The sequence below is a fragment of the Suncus etruscus genome, chromosome 6 (assembly GCF_024139225.1).
Source record: "Suncus etruscus isolate mSunEtr1 chromosome 6, mSunEtr1.pri.cur, whole genome shotgun sequence".
Lineage (NCBI taxonomy): Eukaryota > Metazoa > Chordata > Mammalia > Eulipotyphla > Soricidae > Suncus > Suncus etruscus.
Genome location: NC_064853.1, coordinates 50,843,156 through 50,865,410, shown reverse-complemented (window position 1 = coordinate 50,865,410; position 22,255 = coordinate 50,843,156). Strand labels below are relative to the sequence as shown.

General features: G+C 48.2%; 1 protein-coding gene and 1 non-coding gene across 2 annotated transcripts; both read left to right on the top strand.

Annotated features, from left to right (window-relative positions):
• Positions 1-515: 515 nt before the first annotated feature.
• Positions 516-622, top strand: LOC126012870 (U6 spliceosomal RNA). Its single transcript, XR_007497219.1, has one exon. It is a non-coding gene; the product is annotated as a U6 spliceosomal RNA (small nuclear RNA).
• A 5,643-nt stretch (positions 623-6,265) lies between these two features.
• On the top strand, positions 6,266-21,768 carry LIN28A (lin-28 homolog A). Its single transcript, XM_049775070.1, has 4 exons — positions 6,266-6,296; positions 6,772-6,956; positions 20,063-20,247; positions 21,552-21,768. Exons 1-4 carry the CDS (start codon positions 6,266-6,268, stop codon positions 21,766-21,768), a joined length of 618 nt encoding a protein of 205 aa, XP_049631027.1.
• The last annotated feature ends 487 nt before the right edge of the window (positions 21,769-22,255 follow it).

Below are 22,255 nucleotides of genomic sequence, written 5' to 3'. Positions count from 1 at the left end.
CCCAGTATCCCAATTGGTCCCCCGAGCCTGCCAGGAGGGATTTCTGAACACAGAGCCAGGAGTAAACCCTGAGTACTAGTGGGTGTGACCCCGCCCCCCCCAAAAAAAAGAAGATCAAAAATAAGTAGTCCCAGTTCTTGGGGGAGATACTGAAACAATTTTAGATAATTGAAGTAAGTATATGCACAATAATTATACTAGCAGTAAGAACTAAATAAATGACAGGCTTTTTTGTTTGTTTGTTTTGTTTTTTTGTTTTTTTGGGTCACACCAGGCAGTGCTCAGGGGTTACTCCTGGCTCTATGCTCAGAAATCGCTCCTGGCAGGCTTGGGGACCATATGGGATGCCAGGATTTGAACCACCAACCTTCTGCATGCAAGGCAAATGCCTTACCTCCATGCTATCTTCCGGCCCCATTAACAGGCATTTTTATATGTGCTGTAGTAGTGTAGCTTTACTACATTATTTAACTTTATCATAACACTTCTGATATTCTGATATTAAGTATTCTTAAGTGCTCGCTTCGGCAGCACATATACTAAAATTGGAATGATACAGAGAAGATTAGCATGGCCCCTGTGCAAGGATGACACACAAATTCGTGAAGCATTCCATATTTTTAGGCATTACTTTCCCCAATTTTAAGCTGTATTACAAAGCAATACTGGGGCCGGAGAGATAGCATGGAGGTAAGGCGTTTGCCTTTCATGCAGGAGGTCATCGGTTCGAATCCCGGCGCCCCATATGGTCCCCCGTGCCTGCCAGGAGCAATTTCTGAGCCTGGAGCCAGGAATAACCCCTGAGCGCTGCCGGGTGTGACCCAAAATCCAAAAAAAAAAAACAAAAACAAAAACAACAAAAAAAAAAAAAACAAAGCAATAGTTATAAAAACAGCATGGTATTGGAATAAAGACAGACCCTCAGATCAGTGGAATAGGCTTGAGTACTCAGAGAAGGTTCCTCAGACATATAACCAACTAGTTTTTGATAAAGGAGCAAGAAATCCTAAATGGAGCAAGGAAAGCCTATTCAACAAGTGGTGTTGGCACAACGGTTAGCCACTTGCAAAAAAGCGAACTCAGACCCCCAGCTAACACCATGTACAAAGGTAAAATCCAAATGGATTAAAGACCTTGATATCAGATCTGAAACTATAAGGTATATAGAACAACATGTAGGTGAAACACTCCAGGACATTGAGACTAAAGGCATCTTTAAGAAGGAGACAGCACTTTCCAAACAAGTGGAAGCAGAGATAAACAAATGGGACTATATTAGCTGAGAAGCTTCTGCAACTCAAAGGAAATAGTGCCCAGAATACAAAGGCCACCCACTGAGTGGGAGAAATTATTCACCCAATACTCATCAGATAAAGGACTAATATCCAAAATTTACAAGGTACTGACAGAACTATACAAGAAAAAAACAACTAACCCCATCAAAAAATGGGGAGAAGAAATGAACAGACACTTTGAAAAAGAAGAAAGGCAAATGGCCAAAAGGCACATGAAAAAATTCTCAACATCACTAATCGTCAGGGAGATGCAAATCAAAACTACTATGAGGTACCACCTAACGTCACTGAGATTGGCACACATCACAAAAAAGAAAAACAAGCAGTGCTGGCAGGAACGTGGAGAGAAAGGAACTCTTTTTCACTGCTGGTGGGAATGTCGTCTAGTACAACCTTTATGGAAAGCAATATGGAGATTCCTTCACAAACTGGAAATTGAGCTTCCATACGATACAGCTATACCACTCCTAGGAATATACCTGAGGAACACAAAAATACAATACAAAAATTCCTTTCTTACTTCTATATTCATTGCAGCACTATTTACAATAGCCAGACTCTGGAAACAACCAAGATGCCCTTCAACAGATGAGTGGCTAAAGAAACTGTGGTACATATACACAATGGAATACTATGCAGCCGTCAGGAGAGATGAAGTCATGAAATTTTCCTATACATGGATGTACATGGAATCTATTATGCTGAGTGAAGTAAGCCAGAGGGAGAGAGAAAGACACAAAATGGTTTCACTCATCTATGGGCTTTAAGAAAAATGAAAGGGGCCGGCGAGGTGGCGCTAGAGGTAAGGCATCTGCCTTGCAAGCGCTAGCCAAGGAAGGACCGCGGTTCGATCCCCAGGAGTCCCATATGGCCCCCCCAAGCCAGGGGCAATTTCTGAGCGCTTAGCCAGGAGTAACACCTGAGCATCAAATGGGTGTGGCCCGAAAAACCAAAAAAAAGAAAGAAAGACTTTTTTTTTTTTTTTTTTTTTTTTTTGGTTTTTGGGCCACACCCAGCGGTGCTCAGGGATTACTCCTGGCTGTCTGCTCAGAAATAGCTCCTGGCAGGCACGGGGGACCATATGGGACACCGGGATTCGAACCAACCACCTTAGGTTCTGGATTGGCTGCTTGCAAGGCAAGCACCACTGTGCTATGTCTCCGGGCCCAGAAAGACATTTTTAACAGTATCTCAGAGACAAGAGAGATGAGGGCTGGTAGGTGCAGCTCATGACATGAAGCTCATCACATAGAGTGATGAGTGCAGTTGGAGAGATGACTACACTAAAAACTATCATAACAATGTGAATGAATGAGGGAAGTAGAAAGCCTGTCTCGAGTACAGGTGTGGGGGGGTGGGGAGGAGGGAGATCTGGGAAATTAGTGGTGGGAATGTTGCACTGGTGAAGGGGGGTGTTCTTTACATGACTGTAATCATACAACTATAATCATATTTGTAATCACGGTGTTTAAATAAAGATAATTATAAAAAAAAGAAAATAGAATACTGTTCCACAGAATAAAATAGAGATGTTCTAACATAAGTTACGCTAGAACTTGTCATATACTAAATGTTATTGGTTAGTGAGAGGAAATATCAGAAAAATACTAACATGATAGTTGTTGTGTTCTTTCATTTTTAAAAATTTACCCTTGTGCAAAATATCCCTCCCCAATAAATGCATTTTCCGTTTTCTTTTATATCAAGTACCCCTCACTAAACTGATAAAATAGAGTGGAAATATTTTCTAGACAATGGACAAAACATTATCTAATAGCATCAGTCTTGTTAACCCAAGTCATGACTTTTGAGTGATTAAACTGCATCAAAATGAAGAACCTATGACAATGATAATGAGTGAGAGAAATAGAATGCTTGTTTCTAAAGCAGGCAGGGTGTTGGGGAGAAGGGAGATTGGAGGTATTGGTGGTGGGATTTTTGCACTGGTAAAGGGAGATGTCCGTTTTTATAACTGAAACCCAACTATGAACATGTTTGTAATCATAATGCTTAAATAAAGATATTAATTTAAAAAAGTATTCTTTTTTTCTTTTTCTTTTTTTTTTTTTTTTTGGTTTTTGGGTCTCACCCGGCAGTGCTCAGGAGTTACTCCTGGCTCCATGCTCAGAAGTCGCTCCTGGCGAGCACGGGGGACCATATGGGACGCCGGGATTCGAACCGATGACCTTTTGCATGAGAGGCAAACGCCTTACCTCCATGCTATCTCTCCGGCCCCTAAAAAAGTATTCTTATTATCTCCATTAGACAGGTGAAACTGCAGAATAAACAGGTTAAATAAGTTGTCCCAGATCACAAAACTATAGATAATAGCGTTGATATTCAAACATTGGCAAGTTCATTCCAATGCTTGTGCTCTAATGGAAAGTACTAATAATTTAGGAAATATGATTTTGGGCCACACCCGGCAACTCCTGGCTCTGTGCTCAGAAATCGCAACTGGCAGGCTCAGGGGACCATATGGGATGCCGGGATTCGAACCACTATCCTTCTGCATCCAAGGCAAACACCCTACTTTCATGCTATCTCTCTGGCCCCTCAACATCCACTTTCTGAAAGAGAGCTTGAGATAGTCTTACTGTTCTCATAGAATAAAGTTTTTCTGGGAAAAACGTTATTTTTTTTAGCATTCTAGAAAGTCTCCAAGACTTCTCAATTGTGTAAGTGTCTGAAGGGGTGTAGATAAATATCAGGTTTTCTGGGTATGATTCTAAGGTGAGAACAGCAGAAAGCTTTCTCTGGGATTCCAGAGAGCGAAGCTGTGTTCAGCACCGTGGACAGAGCCTCAGATCGCTCAGGACCCTGGACAGAGAAACGAGTATCGCCTGCAAGGCGAACACATTTCTCTGGAGAGCAGTGAAGCGGAAGAAACAACCGCTAAATTCCCTTTTCCCCTCTTTTCTCCCGCCAGATTTTGGTCACCAGCTCCCGAATTTAGGATCAGAGGTGCAGAAAATCTATATACTTTAAAGGCACTAATAACACGTAATATAAAATTCTTACCAAGGGAAAAGTAGATATATAAAAATATCTTGGCTGATAGGCTTTTAGAATAATGGAGAGCTCTAAATTAGGACCCTCTGTTTGGGAGCATCGGTAAGGGTATTTGATAATGATAAGTATGCATGTCTATATGCATACACATACGCTAAATACCAACAGGCCACAGTTGTCCTTTTTTTGTTTTAATCATCCAAAAGTACATTCTCATCCCTTACACTCAAGTATTAGTCTCTTGGAAGCAGGATATGTAGGAAAAAGAGTATCTTTCCATTTTCCCCATCTTTACCCTCACTCACTCATCCCCCTTCTCTCTTTCTCAAATGCACACTCGTGGGTTTTTGGGCACACATGCACACGGGTGTAAGGAAAGAAGCAGAAGGAATCTGCCCACTAGGTGAAGACTGAATTCGGCGCAGGCAGAAAGCAGCCTCTGTCCCTTTAAATTGGTTGTTGCCGTGGGGGAGGGGAACTGGCCTGAGCTGGCATTGTCCAGTTTAAACTGAGCACCGGAAGTGAAGGGGCAGGGCCAGGACCGTGCTCTGAGCCCCGGGCCATTGTCCATCTTCGACCAGGGCACTAGCCATTCCCTTGGCCAAGCCTCTTTCTTTAGCTCCTAGAATGGGAGGCTGCCTAGTCCAAGAAGCCTCCTCCACTTTGGTCCCCCCAGCAAGCAGTCCAGCTCTGGTGTGTTTAGGATGGTGGTGCTTGGAGGCCCATAGAGGGAACGCCTCCAGCCATTTACCCACCTAGTCCCTCTCCAAGCAGTGTCTAGGGACAGGATCGGGTGGGTGGTGGGTGGAAGAAGACACCCCAGGACTGGAGAAAGAGAGAGAGAGGGACACATTTCAACCCTCCTTGGGTTCTCCCGCTGCCCCAGCAATCTCCCCCAGCCCGCTCCAGCGAGGCCCATGCTAGATTGCAAGTAAAGCAGCATAGACTCTTTCCACACTTTGCACCAAGTCAGTGCGGATCGGATCGCGTGGAGGAATCCGGGAAAACTCCGTCCGAAACTCAGGGAGGCAGGCAGGGGACGCAGAGTTAATCAGAGACTAACTCTGCGAGCAGCAGCGGCGCCCAGGTCAGGCCTGCGGGTCAAGCAAGCCCTGCCTGGGCTCCAGCTAGCCAGGCCCCCCCACCCCCTCCTGCTGCGTCCCCGGCCCGGGCTCGCTCGAGTCCCGCTGAACTCCAGGTCCGGCCCCGCACTCGGGGTGGAGGGAGGGGGCCGCGGGCGGGTCAGCGCCCAGCAGCCGGGTCAGCACGGAGGCCTGGAGGGGCGGGGGCGGGCGGGGGAGGGGGAGGGCTCATCCATTTCCCCCTTGACAGGTGGTTAGTGTCTCTGATTGGCCGGCGCTGCCGGCTCACACCTCCCTCCCCCAACTCTCTGGAATGTATAATCATCTGCGCGGGGGGTGGGGGTGGTGTGCGAGCGTGGATGGCAGCCTTCACGTGCTTCGAAAGCGAGCCCCCTCCGAGCCCCCCACCTGTAGGCTACTTCGGGGACCCCCCCATCTCGGTCCCTTCAAGAGCCTTTAAAGGACCCCAGGTTCCGGGGTTCCCCAAGACTTTTTCTTTATTTTTAGGCGCAGGGCCCCCCACCCCAATCTCCATCCAGATGTGTGCGCGAGGGGAGGGGGTGCCACCCCTCCAGGCTGAGAAGGGACACCCCAGAGGTGTCAGAGACGGCCGCGCTGGGGGAGGGCCGGAGCTGGCGCAGGAGGGAAAGGGAGGGGAAAGCGGGCGGGGAGGGCAGGGGAGGGGGCTGCCCGCGGGGGGTTGGGTCATTGTCTTTTAGAATTTGGGAGCCTTTGAAAAGCCGTGGGCCCTCCCACCGCTATTGTGCTGGGGAAGATGTAGCTGCCTCTTCCCCGAGCCTCCCCTTTGCCGCTGGACTTCTCTGGGGCCAGCAGCCGCCGACCTGGGGCCCGGGGCCGCGGGCTCAGCCGTCGACCATGGGCTCTGTGTCCAACCAGCAGTTCGCAGGTTCGGGCTCGGGACGTAGCGGGACACCTCGAGGCTGCGGGGGCGCCCCGGAGCCGCCGAAGAGGGAGGCGGGGGAGTGTGGCCCAGGTGGGCCGCGGGACCCCCTGAGCCTGCGACCTCCCGCGCCAGGGCACCGTCTCTGGAGCTGGGGAACCCCGGGACCCCAGCGGCGTCCGCGGCCGGGCTCCGGTGGGGGCGGTGTAGAGAGGAGGGGCCTGCCCCACCGTCTGTCACGGGGCAGCGTGTGGTGTGGGCAGAGGAGCAAAACTTTCGGGGCACCGGCAGCCTCGGCGTGAACTCGGGGAGCGCGGGCGAGGGCTTTTCTCTCCCTGCCCCAGCCAGCACAAGTCGTTCCTCGCTCGCCCGGGGTGTCCAGGTCGGACACTCGGCTCTCGGGGCCGGGCGTCGGAGGGGGCGCTCGGACTCCGTGCCCCCTCGGGTGGAGCCCCTAACTGAGCGCCCTCCCTGTCTCCAGGTAGCTGCGCCAAGGCGCCGGAGGAGGCGCGGGAGGACTCGGCGCGGGCGGCCGAGGAGCCGCAGCTGCTGCACGGGGCCGGCATCTGTAAGTGGTTCAACGTGCGCATGGGGTTCGGCTTCCTGTCCATGACCGCCCGCGCCGGGGTCGCGCTCGACCCCCCGGTGGACGTCTTTGTGCATCAGGTGAGTCCGATTCCGGTAACTTGGCCGCCGGAGCGGGGAAGGCGGCGCGCGGGGCCAGGTGGGCGGACCGACTCGCAACGTGCGCAGGCATCCGTCTGGCGGGAGGGCACCCCGACTCCGACGGGACGTGAGAGGGGTGATCGGCGCCGGTTATCAGCAACCCCCAGCCCCTTCCGGGAACCCCTCTGGCTCACCACGTGTCTGTTACCTCTTTCCTCTGAGAAAGGGGCAGGGGGCAGAGAGGTGACCCCATGTGGCAGAAACTAAGGTTGTATTGTGCTGGCCGGTGGGGGGAGGGAGGGCGAGCTGGCCGGCCCGGGAAGCACATGCTGGGCCCGAGCTGGGCCCCCAACGCTTACGGCTTTCACCCTGATAGAGTAGCTTTAGGTCCCTTGAAGAGGAGGGAAGCTGCCCGGGACCCAAAGCGGATGGACGGTGGTGTGTCGCTTTTGGGAAGTCAGTGATGACTCCAGACTCGTGGCCAGTATCTCCGGCTGGCTCAGAAGTTCTGAACACATGTTGGGTCTGGCAGCTCTCGGAAAGGTGTTGGGAGTGTTGGTGGCCGGGGATACAGGGTCTGCTCCAGTTGCCCCACTGGGCTCTTGGTGCCCTCCTACTGCGAGGGAAGGGAAAGTTGAGGACCCAAGGTCTGAGATCCAAGCACTAGGCTGCCAGGGAATCAGATAGCAACCCCAAGTTCTCAGTTACAGCAGGGTAGCCCATTGGGGGTGAAATTCAGTGTCTTGGGCAGGGGGTGGAGGGAGACTGGCTTCTAGCCAGCCCTTTTCAGCCTGGCATTTATGGCCCCAGACAGCCATTGATTGTCCTCCTCACATTCCGACCTCAGACAAGGAGCCAGGGGCCTCAGTGCTCTCCTTCCTCTCACCATTCCGGTGGTCCGAGCACGCCCGCCACCCCTAACAACCGTCCAAAGGAAATGGTCCCCTGTGTCCCCAGCACCTTAAGACTCCTGTAGCCCGGACCTGGAAAGAAGAAATGGCTAATCCCGGCCCTGGGTTGACACCGTCACCGGGCAGGGAGGGGTTACTCCGGGGAGGTTGGCTTTAGGAGCTGTGGGGGAGGGGAAGGAGGATGTGGGGATTAAGGGTTGAAGCCTGAGGGATGGCATTCTGGAGGGGGAGGGGTGGCCGGGCCCTAGAAGCTGGGTGGACTGGTTGGGGGCTGTAGGCCACTGGAAGTCTGCTGCACCCTGGGAAGAGGTTGAGTGGGGTGCCTGAGAGATGTGCCGGACACTCAGTTCACTTGGAAACTTGGAAGTCACTGGGCCACTGGAACATTGGAACATCTGCCAAGAAGACGCTTTGCTACCCCCTTGCTGTGCGTCTCTTCTCTCCCACCCACCCCATATCCCTCTTTGACTTCCAGTTCTGGCTGGTGGCAAAGGCCCTCCTCCCTGTCTCATTTACATATGTGAATGATAACCCACAGGAAGTAATTGTGGGAGAAAGAAGGGAATTGGCCTCTTTAGATCTATTAAATCACTTTATTACAGGAACCAGCTTTGAATGGCCCTCCTCAGCGGGGTGGCCATCTCCCCTACTCTTCCATTTATCTGATCACAAAGAGATTAAAATCTCTTCTGGTCTGGAGATGACTGGACAGCTTCCCCAATTTTGGGAGGTTTGTAATAAAAGAGTCAAACCCAACATTCTCTCCCTAAGGCTGCTCATGCAGAAGGGGCCTAGGGAGATATATCCCCTTATCATTAAAGGGTCCTGGGTGATATTTAAAGTCCAGGAAGGTTTTTCTGTGCCTCAGATTTCCATAGGGTGAGAAACAAGACTAAACTACTGAATGGCAAGGAGAGAAAGCTGGGAGACTCAGATTTGGGAAGTGAGACCTTGAAAAGGACATTTCAGATGGGTAGGCTGAGGAACTGAAGCTGAAGAACTTCAGGATCTTGGAATGTTCTGGGACATTCTGCAGTTAGTTTAGTTATACAGAGTTCAGTGGGATAAGAAATGAAGTATTTTTTCTCTCTAACATAGGTGACAGTGACTTGTAAATTCACTGAGATACCAACATTGAACATTGCTAAGTTCAGTTCACATTCTACCTAAGCAGTAAGTTAACTAGTGACTCCTCTAGTCTCCATGTTTGGAGAAATCTGGGAGATCCCTCTGGAAATCTATGATGTAGGTAGGTGCAGGAATGCCTCTTACAGTTGCTCTGATGGTGTTCCCAAAGTGCAGAAGAATGGTAAGATATCTCTAACAAGAAACTACTGTTTGCTACTGATTGGGGGTGGGGGGTGTAGACTGGTGGTGCAGAAGGACACTAGGGAGCCCCTTTTTAAAAAAATTTTGTTTATTGGTTACACCCAGCAGCACTCAGCTGTCTCTGCTTTTGGAAATCACTCCTGGCAGAATTGGGGGACCGTATGGGATACTGGGAATGGAACCCGTGTCTGCGGCTTGCTAGGCAAATGCCTTCCTGCTATACTATTGATCCAGCCCCCTTTTTCTTATTTTCTTGTTGTTTTTGGGCCATGCCCATTGTGCTCTGGGATAACTCCCAGAGACCTGGGAAAGGGGCATTCATTTTCAGTGGTGCTGGAGAATTGGACCTTTATATTCAAGGCCAGCACCTTAAATCACTTCAGCCTCAATATTTTCTAAGGGTGGAGTTATTTGGTTCATTATAGCCCCTTTAAATTTACTTTCAAAACACTTTTCCAGGAGTGGGAAAGAAAATCTTTCATTCTCATGTCTAAAAATATCTTATGGGGTGGAGGCAATAAGTACAGCAGTTTGGGAGTTTGACTTGCATGCAGCCCACCCAGATTTGATATCCAGAATCCCATATGGTCCCTGAGCAAGTCCAGGAGTAGTTTCTGAGTACAGAATCAGAAGTAACCCCTGAGAATTGCTGACTATGGTACATAAAAGCAAAAAAAAAAAAGGCCCAGAGAGATAGCACAAGCGGAGTTTGCCTTGCAAGCAGCCGATCCAGGACCAAAGGTGGTTGGTTCGAATCCCGGTGTCCCATATAGTCCCCCGTGCCTGCCAGGAGCTATTTCTGAGCAGACAGCCAGGCGTAACCCCTGAGCACCGCCGGGTGTGGCCCAAAAAACAAAAAAAAGGGCAAAGCAAAAATCCAACAAACTTTCTCAAATTAAAAGAACTTATCTTTAAGCTCTCGGATATGTCTTTAGGTGTTCTTATGATTGGAGGAAGTTAGGAATCATAATAATGGTGAGCCCTAAAGTTAGGATTTCTCCAACTTTGCACTGTAGGTATATTTTGATAGAACAATTCTCTGTTGTGACAACCAAAATTGCTCCATGATAGTGCCCTGAAACACTGATTAAGACAGTTAATGCAGAGTAAACAGGAACAAAAGACATCTCAGTAGTCTGTTTAGTTTGGGGGGGCACACATATCATTGCTCAGGGATTATTATTCCTGGCTGTGTGCTCAGAGATCACTCCTGGTAGGCTTGGGGACCATCTGAGATACTAGGAATTGAGCTGGGCTAGCTATGAACAAGGCAAGCACCCTTCTCACTGTATTCTCTCTGGCTCAAGTAGTCTTTTTTCTTTTCTTTATTTTTTTTTGGGGGGGGTCACACCCGGCAGTGCTCAGGGGACTCTTGGCTCCACGCTCAGAAATCGCTCCTGGCAGGCACCGGGGACCATATGGGATGCCTGATGACCTTCTGCATGAAAGGCAAATGCTTTACCTCCATGCTATCTCTCCAGCCCCGTAGTCTTTTTTTTTTCTTTTCCCCTGACCTCATAAATCTTCATGGGCAGGCTGAGGGCCCAGGATGTAGTGCAGTAGTAGGACACTTCCCTTGCATGTGTGAACCCTATGTTTGATCCTTAGTGCTTCCTCCACCCTTTATTTAGTTAGCTATTTGGTTTTAGACCCACACTGGCTGAACTCAGATCACTTCTGCTCTTGGCAGGGTCAGGGAACTCTGTTGCTAGGGATTGAACCCAGATCAGCTGTGCAAATCCTTTACCTAACCTCCTGTGCTATTTTTCTTAGTGGGAGGGGGGTAGGTCATACCTGGCAGCATTCAGAGGTTATTTCTGCCAGGCTCTGGGAACCATATTGGATGCCAAGATAGAACCCAGGTCTGCCACGTGCAAGGCCTTACCCCCTGTGCTATGGGTTCAGTACCTCCTGACTATTTCTCTAGTTGTGTGTGTGTGTGTGTGTGTGTTTCCTCCTATTGCTATATCCAATGGTCCTTAGGGCTCTGCACTATTCAAGGCAGGCACCTTTTCTGCTGTACTATCTGCCCTCGCTCCCTCCACAGAGCTTCTTATTTAATTTTTCTAGTGGTTCCACTCTCCAAACCCCAAAATCGTAGCAATTTAAAAATAAAAAAAATGATTCCCATGTTTGTGCCTACAAGTCCTTGGATATCAAGTGTACTTAAATATAGCTTTCTGGCTAAAATGCTGTATATATTCATGGACTTAGAAAAAAAGAAAATCACCTTAGTTTTTGGTTTTTGGTTTTTGGGTCACATCCGGCAGTGCTCAGAGGCTACTCCTGGCTCTATGCTCAGAAATCACCCCCAGCAGGCTCGGGGAACCATATGGAATGCTGGGGTTCAAACCACCGTCCTTCTGCATGCAAGGCAAACACCCTACCACTGTGCTATCTCTCCGGCCCCTAAAGGATATTTAAAAAAATATATCGAAAACCTTGAAACTTGCTGTAGTCATATGTGGCCTTCCTTTTCTGCTCAGGATAGTTGGGGGAGGCGCCCCACTCAGGTAGGTTAAGTTAGCTAGGGCAAGTAAGGGAGAAAGCAAAAGGTTTATCATCTAGTTCCATCTAGACTCTTGTTTTGGGGCCATATCTGGTGATGCTCAGTTATTACTCCTGGCAGTGCTTGATGGGATCCCAAATGGGATGCCAATTGAACCAATGCCAGGCAAATACGCTGCAGCTTTAATATTGCTCTGGCCCCAAGGCTTATTTTCTAGTTTTTTTTTGTTTGGTATTTTGTTTTGTTTTGGGGCCACACCCAGTGACGCTCAGGGGTCACTCCTGGCTTTGCACTCAGAAATAGTTTCTGGCTTGGGGAACCATATGGGACTCCAGGGGATTGAAAACTGCCTTACCCCTTGTGCCACCACTCCAGCCCCTATTTTCTAGTTTTTGTTTTGTTTTTGGGTCACACCTGACCGGCGCTCAGGGGTTACTCCTGGCTCTATGCTCAGAAATCATTCCTGGCAGGCTCAGGGGACCATATAGGATGCCAGGATTTGAACCACTGTCCTTCTGCATGGCAGGCAAACGCCTTATCTCCATGCTATCTCTCTGGCCCCTATTTTCTAGTTTTTAACCTAACCTGGACAACCTCTGTTTCCTTGCCTCATCTAGTGATTTACTTGTCATTGCCTTCCCAAATAAAATAACATGTGTTCTTGTGAAGAGAATGTGTAGCTGTTTCTGCTGATTAATGCTTGGTTAATACAGATAATACACAGAAAGACTGAGAAAAACTAAGGGCTCCAGTCCTGATCAGGAATAGCTAATTCTCTAAAAGGGCTGGAAAGGGAAAGTTACCTGTACTGCTGGATTGGTGCCTGGGGGGTAGAATTTGAAGAAACCTCTGGGAAAATCTGAATGCCAACAAAAACTTCTATTTAGTAACTTTAAATTGTAACTTTAAGGCCTGCCTAGAAGTGATTATCAGTGACATTCCCCAGGGCAAGGTTTCTTGAATATTGCTAATCAAATTATACTCCACCCTTCTGAATTCCTTTTTTTTTTTTTTTTTTAAAGGAAGCTGCTGGAGGCTAAATCTATTCTTCCTCTGGCATAATTAGCCATTTTGCTGAATCTGGGAGGTCTAAGGGGGTTGATGGAGAAAAGTTTATAATAGATTATTAGTGCAGACTTCTTTGGAATCAGAATTCTGATTCTAAGGAAAGTAAATGGCTTTTTGTTTTGTTTTTGGGTCTACGCTCAGAAATTGCTCCTGGTAGGCTCTGGGGAAGGCAAACGCCCCACCTCCGTGTTATCTCTCTGGCCCCAGTAAATGGCTTTTGTAAAGAACTATGAGAAGGATAGATTATCTGGTGGCTGAAGAGATAGGTAAGATAGTACTTGCTGGGTAAAGAGCTTGCAAGTCGGGACTTGGGTTCCAATTCTGGAATCAATTGTGCATTGCTGCCTCTGACCCAAAAACAAAAATAAGGGAGAGAGGGGGGTTATCCGACTTCAGACTCCAAGACCCTTTTGTGAGTGGGTACAACCTGACAAGAAATACTCTATTCTTTTAGAACCCACCAGGAGGTGGCTTCTCATAAGAGTTTGGTCCCCTGAAATTTCACCTTTTAGGAGACAAGGGAGAAGACCCTGTCCTAAGGATCTCAGATAAATATAGATCATCTCTGGGAGATACCTGAATGGATTTGGGCTATACAGTTCAGAATCTGGCAACTACTACTACTTGCTCCAGACTCCTGCTTGTGCAGATAGGCTGATGAGCAGTGCCATCTGGTGGAATGTCCAGGCAGGAGCCACTTGTCTTTGCTGTGTCTGAGCTAAGGTGTGGACATAGCTCACTAGTTCTGGATATTGTTCTCACCCTTCCTGAAATATACCCAGCAAATACGCTTTGAGAAGATTGCTTTTCTCCCGCCTACCAAACCCTTTCAGGAATTAAACTCATTGGACTATGAGGACACTTTGGAAGTTTTTTGTTTTGTTTTGCTTTTTTGTAAGGCCACCCAGCGGTGCTCAGAACTAATTCCTTGCTCTGCTCAAGGATCTCTCCTGGTGGGCTCAGGGGACCATATGGTATACCAGGGATCCCTGGCATGTAAAGCAAGCACCATACCCACTGTGCTATTGCTCTGGTCCTGGAATCAAGTTATTATAATGACTTCCATCTGTTTTCTCTTTTACTGGCAGATAGAGATGATTTTGGGGCCACAGCCTGTGGACTGGGGACACCATGTACGCAGCAGATTTTACTCTATTGGTTGTTGGAGAGGATGAAACAATAGCACAGTAAATAGGGCATTTGCCTTGCACAAGGCCAACCTGGGTTCGATCCTATATGGTATGAGCCTGCCAGGAGTGATCACAGCCTTTGAGCTGGGGACACCATGTACGCAGCAGTTACTATCTCATGCAATAGTGGCACAAGCTTTTACTCTGTTGGCTGTTGGAGAGGATGAAACAACACAATAAATAGGGCGTTGGCCTTGCACAAGGCTGACCTGGGTTCGATCCCTGGCACGCCAGAAGTAGCCCCTGATTGCTGCTGGGTATAGCCCAAAACACTCCCCCACTTCCAAATTTAGCTATTGGAAAGTTTGTCAGTGCCTATAAATTTGCATAATATAATGCTGAGTCAGATTTCTATTAGCACAGTTGTGTCTCACTGTGCTTCACCTTTCCAATTCTAGCTGCTGCATCAGAGTCCTATGGAACTTACCTCCTCACAAGCTTGGTATGAGGGTTAAATTCATTATAGTTTGGGTGGGGCATTTGCTTTGCTTGCGGTTGACCCAGTATTGGAAGCTAAGCATCCTATATGGCCCCCCTGAAACAAAAAAACTTGTAGTTGGAATGATAGTACTGTGAGTAAGGAGCTTGCCTTGTGTGTGGCCGACTCAGGTTCAATTCTTGGCATCCCATATGCCCCCCCCCCAACACTGCTTGGAGAAGAATTAAGACTTGTAAAGTGCTAAGATCACTGAGTTAGCCTAGAATGCACTCACTAGTGCTAGTAGTTTTGGACAGTAGAGGACTTAAGTTTATTCCCCAAATGCTTATGTGCTGTTAGACACCTGGGAACAGTGGCAGGAAAGCCAGGAAACATTGATTATTGACCTCTGAGACCAAAGCAGGCAGCAGCTCACTTCTTGCAGCTGCCCCCACCTTACCTACTGACACGTGCAGCAGGGCTCCAGCAGGAACCTACTACCGCAGTGCCTGAAGGAGGCCCCTAGCTCTCTTCTAACTGTCAACAAAGACCTACATGCAATGCAGTATATGTATGGGAAAGGTGTTGGACAGTGGAGAGGCTGTTTATCTGGTCTTCTTTTCTTTCTTGCCCCAGATACACACACCTGGGGAAAACTTGCTCATCTGCTGCTCTTGAGATTCAATTCCTCTGGTAGCTCTCTTTTCACATAATTTATCTAATAGTCACCAATTCAGGTTCCTGCCTAGGAACTTGAAGTACTTAAAGGGATGGGGGTCTGTTTCCTTTACCTACCCACCCCCCAGGGTAGGACAGCCAGGGCTGAGTAGGAAAGATGGCTGCTGGTGGTGACTTTGGAAGTCCCTGCAAGCGTAAGGGAGGAAGAAAGGTGTCTATCTATTTCTCTCACCATGACCATAAAACCCAAACTTGGAGAGGAAGGAACTGATGAATGTTGTGAATGTGTGTGAGTGGGGGCAGGGGGTGGTGGTGTCAGAATCTGCAGTCTCTGGAACTCCAGGAATCTGACCACCAGAACCAACCAGTGTCAACTCTTTGTTTCCTGGGGCTGGACTCTACAGGGGGAGCTCAAGCCTCGCCCCTCCCCCCAGGCCTTTTCTCTTTTGGAGGGGACTGGGCGAGGGGCGAGGGGCGGGCTGGCTTTGTGTGTGGCTGGGGGTGGGGTGGGGTGGCAGCAGGAATTTCTGGATCCTTTCTGCTGCAGGCCCTGTGAGGCTAGCTGCACGCTGATTACCTAGCTGATAAGAGAGGAATTCCAACTATGTGTGGAGGGGGTGGGTGGAGGGCAGGCCACCTCCCCTGGAGACCACCAGTGGAAGTCGTGACCTGTTTTGGCCAAGTAACTACAGTTTGGTAGTTGCTGGGTTGCCTTTTTTTTTTAAGGTCTCTGAAAGTTAAGCAGACCTCCAGTGGTGGACTGTGTGACCTGAAAGGATCCATCCATTTACAATCCTTCCCGTTTTGATTATCCTTGTACATGGCAGAGAGCCTTATGTACCATAAATTGGAACTTGAGGCATTTCCACAGCTGACCATTGATAAAAGCCAGAGTTAAAATGTCCACTTCTCTGACACTCATTCTCACCAGTCACCCTGCCCTGCTCCAGGCTGAAGTGCTTGGTAATTGCCACTCGCTGAGGAGTTATGTGTGACAGGAATGTGTTAACTACTTTTCATACATAAAACCTTACTGCGCCTCCATAAAATTAGTTTCTACTCTATTTTCTTGGTGAACACAGAAATCAGGGTCAGGCTCTATTCAAACCCTTGTTTGCTGGATCACAGATGCAACCCTAAGGCAGCTGGAGAGGCTGGGCTGCCACATCAGGCTCTGGTCAGCTTCCTTCACACCTGCCTCTGGCCTCTCCTGTCTCCCTGTTTTCACAGTAAGCAATGAGTCAAAATTGAGTCAGTAGTTTCTGTGCAAAAGGGTTTGGGGAACATTTCCCCTCTTTACAGTGTCTTTCTTTGTTTTTTATGCTCTAACACTTTTCCCACATAAAGGTGGAGGTGCGGGAATGTTATTACAGATAGGTTGTTCCCAGGGAAATGAAAAGTTAGGAGATCCCTTGACTTTACAATATTTATCTGATAGCTTTGAGGGCAAAATCTACAAATAGTAGTATATAAATTCTTTTTTTTTTTTGGTGGTTTTGGGGTCACACCCGGCAGTGCTCAGGGGTAATTCCTGGCTCCAGGCTCAGAAATTGCTCCAGGCAGGCACGGGTACCATATGGGACGCTGGGATTCGAACAGATGACCTCCTGCATGAAAGGCAAACGCCTTACCTCCATGCTATCTCTCCAGCCCCATAAATTCTTTTTGTTTTGGGGCCACATGTGCTGGTATGCTGAGGATCACTCCTGACCGGCTGGGGACCAAATGTGGTGTAGGAGATTGAAAGTGGGTTAGCCAAATGCAAGGCAAATGCCCTATAAAATCGTTATTTTTTTTTAAAGGTTCCATTTTTATTTATCCATTTCTTGGGAGGGGTTTGTGCTACACTTAGTAGCTCTCAGGGGTTACTCCTGGCTCTGTGCTCAGAAATTGCTCCTGGCAGACTTGGGGGACCATATGGGATGCTGGAATCTAACCTGGGTCTGTCCCAGGTCAGCTGCATGCAAGGCAAATGCTCTACCTCTGTGCTATTACTCCGGCCCCAGTCATAAAATTTTTTGTTTCTTGTTTTGTTTTTGCCCAGGGGTTACTCCTGGCTATATGCTCAGAAATAGCTCCTGGCAGGCACGAGGGACCATATGGGATGCCGGGATTCAAACCAACCACCTTAGGTCCTGGGTCGGCTTCTTGCAAAGCAAACGCCGCTGTGCTATCTCTCCTGCCCCATCCAGTCATAAAATTCTTTTTTTTTTTTTTGGTTTTTGGGCCACACCCTGTGACGCTCAGGGGTTACTCCTGGCTATGCGCTCAGAAGTTGCTCCTGGCTTCTTGGGGGACCATATGGGACGCCGGGGGATCGAACCGTGGTCCGTCCTAGGCTAGCGCAGGCAAGGCAGGCACCTTACCTCCAGCGCCACCGCCCGGCCCCATAACATTCTTGATATTTATTTGCTCACATAATTTTTTTGGGGGGTTCACACCCGGCAGCGCTCAGGGGTTACTCCTGGCTCTACACTCAGAAATTGCTCCTGGCAGGCTCCGGGGACCATATGGGATGCCGGGATTCGAACCACCATCCTTCTGCATGAAAGGCAAATGCCCTACCTTCATGCTATTTCTCCGGCTTTCTCACATAATAATTAATTTAAGGTGTTGTCCCATTCTCTGAGAGGTTCTAGGCCCCTAGGTGAAGTCATGCAGCCAGAAATTTGTAGAACCAGTACTTCAGATGTGGGTTTCTTTGGTTGTCTTTCTTCCCTCCCTCCTTTCCTTCCTTTCTTCCTTCCTTCCTTCCTTCCTTCCTTCCTTCCTTCCTTCCTTCCTTCCTTCCTTCCTTCCTTCCTTCCTTCCTTCCTTCCTTCCTTCCTTCCTTCCTTCCTTCCTTCCTTCCTTCCTTCTTTCCTTCCTTCTTTCCTTCCTTCCTTCCTTCCTTCCGTTCTTGGATCACTTGAGGTGCATAGTTTCTAGAGGTACCTGGGAGAACCTTACGCCACTTTAGGGATCCAGCCAGAAGTGGCTCTACTATTTCTCTTATTGGGGTGTTGTTTCTTTGAGGTAGGGCATTCTTTCTGGAGGAGGATGGGAATTGTATAGGGCTACACCCATTGGAGATCAAGGGCTGTTCTCAGCTCTGCTCTGTTTGGAGTGAAGAACAATACGCAATGCCATGGTAAAGCAAGTATCTTAATCCCTTGATTTCTCTCACCCTCTTAACATCTGAACCTGTACTAAACCAATTCCATCTAAGTTGAAATGATAAGGGGATTGGGTAGCTCATCATGCTTCACCTGAGTTCCAGTCAGGTGAATAAAATAAAATACTGATGCTTTGTCATGTTTATGTACCTTGTGTCAGGTCTGAATACACATTGATTGTTCTTGCTTAGGCCTTTTCTCTATATTGAGTACACTTTGTTGACATTTGACTTATTTTTTTTCTTTTGGGGCCACACCTGGTGACACTCAAGGGTTATTCCAGGCTGGATATGCGCTCAGAAATCACTTCCAGCTTGAGGGACCACATGGGATGCTGGGGGACCGAACTGCGGTCCTTGCTAGGTTAGCACATGCAAGGCAAATGTGCTACCACTTGCACCACTGTTCCAGCCCCAATATTTGACTTTTTTTTTTTTTGGTTTTTGGGGCCACACTCCACTCGTTTGATGCTCAGAGGTTAATCCTAGCTAAGCGCTCAGAAATTGCCCCTGGCTTGGGGGGACCATATGGGACACCGGGGGATCGAACCATGGTCCTTCCTTGGCTAGCGCTTGCAGGTCAGATACCTTACCTCTAGCACCACCTCACCGGCCCCGATATTTGACTTTTTTATGGATCATACCAATGGTGCTCCTAGTTCTATGCCCAGGAGTCATTCCTAGCAGTGCTTGGTGCTCTGAGGACTCTTGGGTCTGTACTCAGAAATTGATCCTGGCAGGCTTGGGGGACCATATGGGATGCCAGGAACCAACCCGGGTTGGCTACGTTCAAGGCAAACACTATCCACTGTGCTATTGCTCTGGAAAAGTGGAATCAAACCCAGTCCTCACCTTGCCCATGCAAAGTATACAGTCTCTTAAGCTACCTACCTTTCTGGCCCTAATTCTTTTTTCTTTGTTTTGTTTTATTTTCTGGATCACACCCGGCAGCACTCAGGAATTACTCCTGGCTCTGCTCAGAAATCGCTCCTGGCAGGCTTGGGGGACCATATGGAATATCAGGATTCGAACCACTGACCTGCATGCCAGGCAAAGGCCCTACCTTCATGCTATCTCTCCAGCCCTAAAATCTTTTTTTGTTTTGTTTTGTTTTTGGGTCATACCCGGTGACGCTAAGGGGTTTACTCTGGCTCTGTGCTCAGAAATTGTTCCTGGCAGGTATGGGGAACCATATGGGATGCCGGGATTCAAACCAACATCGGTCCTGGATCGATTGCTTGCAAGGGTAAAGGCCCTACCTCCATGCTATCTCTCTCTCTTTCTCTGGCCCCAATTTTTTTGTTGTTGTTGTTGTTTTTTGTTTTTTAGGTCACACCTGGCAGTGCTCCTGGCAGGCTCTGGGGACCATATGGGATACCAGGATACTTGGGTTCAATCTCAGTACACCATATGGTTTTCCGAGCCAGCCAGTACCAGTAATGCTCCAGTGTAGAGCCAGGAGTAAACCCTGAGCACCTTCTGATATGGTGCAAAAACAAACCCAAACCAAACAAAACAAAAATGCAGGGGCCTTGCTGCTGTACTGTCTAGTCCTAATTATATATGTTTATGAGCCACACCTAGTAGTGCTAAGAGATCACTCCTGGCAAGCTTAGGAAGTCTTATGTTTGGGTGCTAGAAATCAAATCTGGATTGACAATATTCAAGGAAAGCACCCTACAACCCACTGTATTATCAGTCTTATTGTATTATGCCACCCCCCTTATAATTGTTTTACTGATTAAAATGGGAATATCCCTCTCTCCTTGCCTAATTGGCCATGTTGAGCTTTTATTTGATTATGACAATGAAGTTGATGTTGGAATTTACCATGTTTCCCCCCCCTCAGAGTAAACTGCACATGGAAGGTTTCCGGAGCCTGAAGGAGGGGGAGGCAGTGGAATTCACCTTTAAGAAGTCTGCCAAGGGCCTGGAATCTATTCGAGTCACCGGTCCTGGTGGGGTGTTCTGTATTGGGAGTGAGAGGCGGCCCAAAGGGAAGAACATGCAGAAGCGGAGATCTAAGGGAGACAGGTAAGGAAGGATCAGAAGGCAGTTACTGTAAGCTAGTAGGAAGAACCACCCATTCAGGTCTTGGGCCCTGACAGCATATGGCTGGTGACTTCCTGCCTGAGTAGGGCAGATGACAACCGATTAATTTCTCTCTTAATTTTACTTTTTTGAGGTCTAGCTCAGTTACAGAGTGGGACTAGAGAAGCTAAGTAGACAATTATTTCAGCTCTAATAGAAAAGAAGCCATATATGTGGATAAGTAGCTGGGACAATATGGTGTTCCCTCAAATACTGTTGGATTCAGTAATGAGTCTGAATCCTTTCATTTGTTTTGTTTGTTTTTATCAACCATATCCAGCTGTGCACCGGACTTATTCCTGGCAGGATTGGGGGACTATATGGGGTGCTAAGAATTGAGCCTGCAAGGTATATGCAAGCGGTATGCAAGGCAGTTGCTCTACCCACTGTACTAAATCTTTAGCTCCCAGATAAATTTTTTTGTGGGGGAAGGGCACACCGAGCTGTGCTCAGGTGTTTATTCCTGGCTCAGCACTCAGGAATTACTCTTGGCAGCTCAGGGATCATATGGGATGCTGGGGATCAAACACCCTACCTGCTGTACTATTGCTCTGGCGAGCAAATACAGTTTTTAATGATCATGGTAAAGTCTTCATTCTCAAAACCAAAGTTCCCAAATGGGGTCTTTGGCTTCTACTTTTGATTTATTTTTTCCAGTGGGTTATTCTCAGATTGTACTTAGGATGTACCTGGCAGTACACAAGGTATCATACTCTGCTGGTAATCAAATTTGGGGCCAGACATGTGTTTTAGCCCTGATATTGGAGGGTTTTTGTGGGGAGAAGTGGACCATACCCATAGTGACCAAAGCTACTCTGGCTCTAGCAGTCATTCCTCATGATACCCTAGTATCATGCAGTACTGGGCCATTGATCCAGCATTAGCCCCTGTAAAATATCTCTGGCCCCAGTATTTTGCTAATTTTTGTTAATGAAAGAGATCATCTAGCCAATGTTTCCCAATCAGAGGCCACAGAGGAGAATTGCTTGAATTGGAGTTATGTGTAACATACTTACCCAACATGAAAGTAGGGTAGTTGGTAGGATGGGGGTCACAGGAAGGAAACATGGTGGGGGGAGGGTCACAAAAAAAGATTGAGAAGCACTGTTCTAGACAATAGATTTAGAGATTTAGAGGAGGAACTCTTTTTAATAATCTGGGAAGTCTCCAGGAAGGGAAATGAGTCTAGTAACTGATTCTCACACAGCCTTTGATTGCTTTTCTGCACCATCTTTTCTTTGCCATAGGTGCTACAACTGTGGCGGTCTAGACCATCATGCCAAAGAATGCAAACTGCCACCCCAGCCCAAGAAGTGCCACTTCTGCCAGAGTATCAGCCATATGGTGGCCTCCTGTCCACTGAAGGCCCAGCAGGCCCCCAGCTCCCAGGGGAAGCCTGCCTACTTCAGGGAGGAAGAAGAGGAGATCCATTCCCCTGCCCTGCTGCCTGAGGCCCAGAATTGAGCCAGTGGGAGTAGGGCTATCCTTTGCGATCAACAAATTTCAAGGAGCAGGCATCAATTGGCAGAGAGGAGAAAGTGGGGGTAGGGCGGGAAGGGGGCAGCTGGCACTGCCATGTATGTATCTCAGGCTGGGGTCCAGAGCTTCACTCTCTCTTCTTGGTGAGGGGAGGAGGGGGTGAGGCAGAGGAACTCCAACCACTCTTGTCTAAATGCACCTGAGGGCTTTGAGGGCAGTCCTCTCTGCATGCTTTATCTGTGTCTCTATGCCCAGAATCTCTAGCTTTTGAAATGTTCTGGACACGGAAGTGGTTTTCCTTTTAAAGAAGGCTATGTAACTATTTTCCATGCCAGACTGATCAGATAAGAGACCAGATTGATGGGCCCAGCCTGAAAGCTTTTGCATTCCATGGGAGGGAATCTCAGGGCTAAGACAGGATTTTTTTTTCTCACATCTTGTCTCTTCATAACCCACTCTTAGGAATATGGTA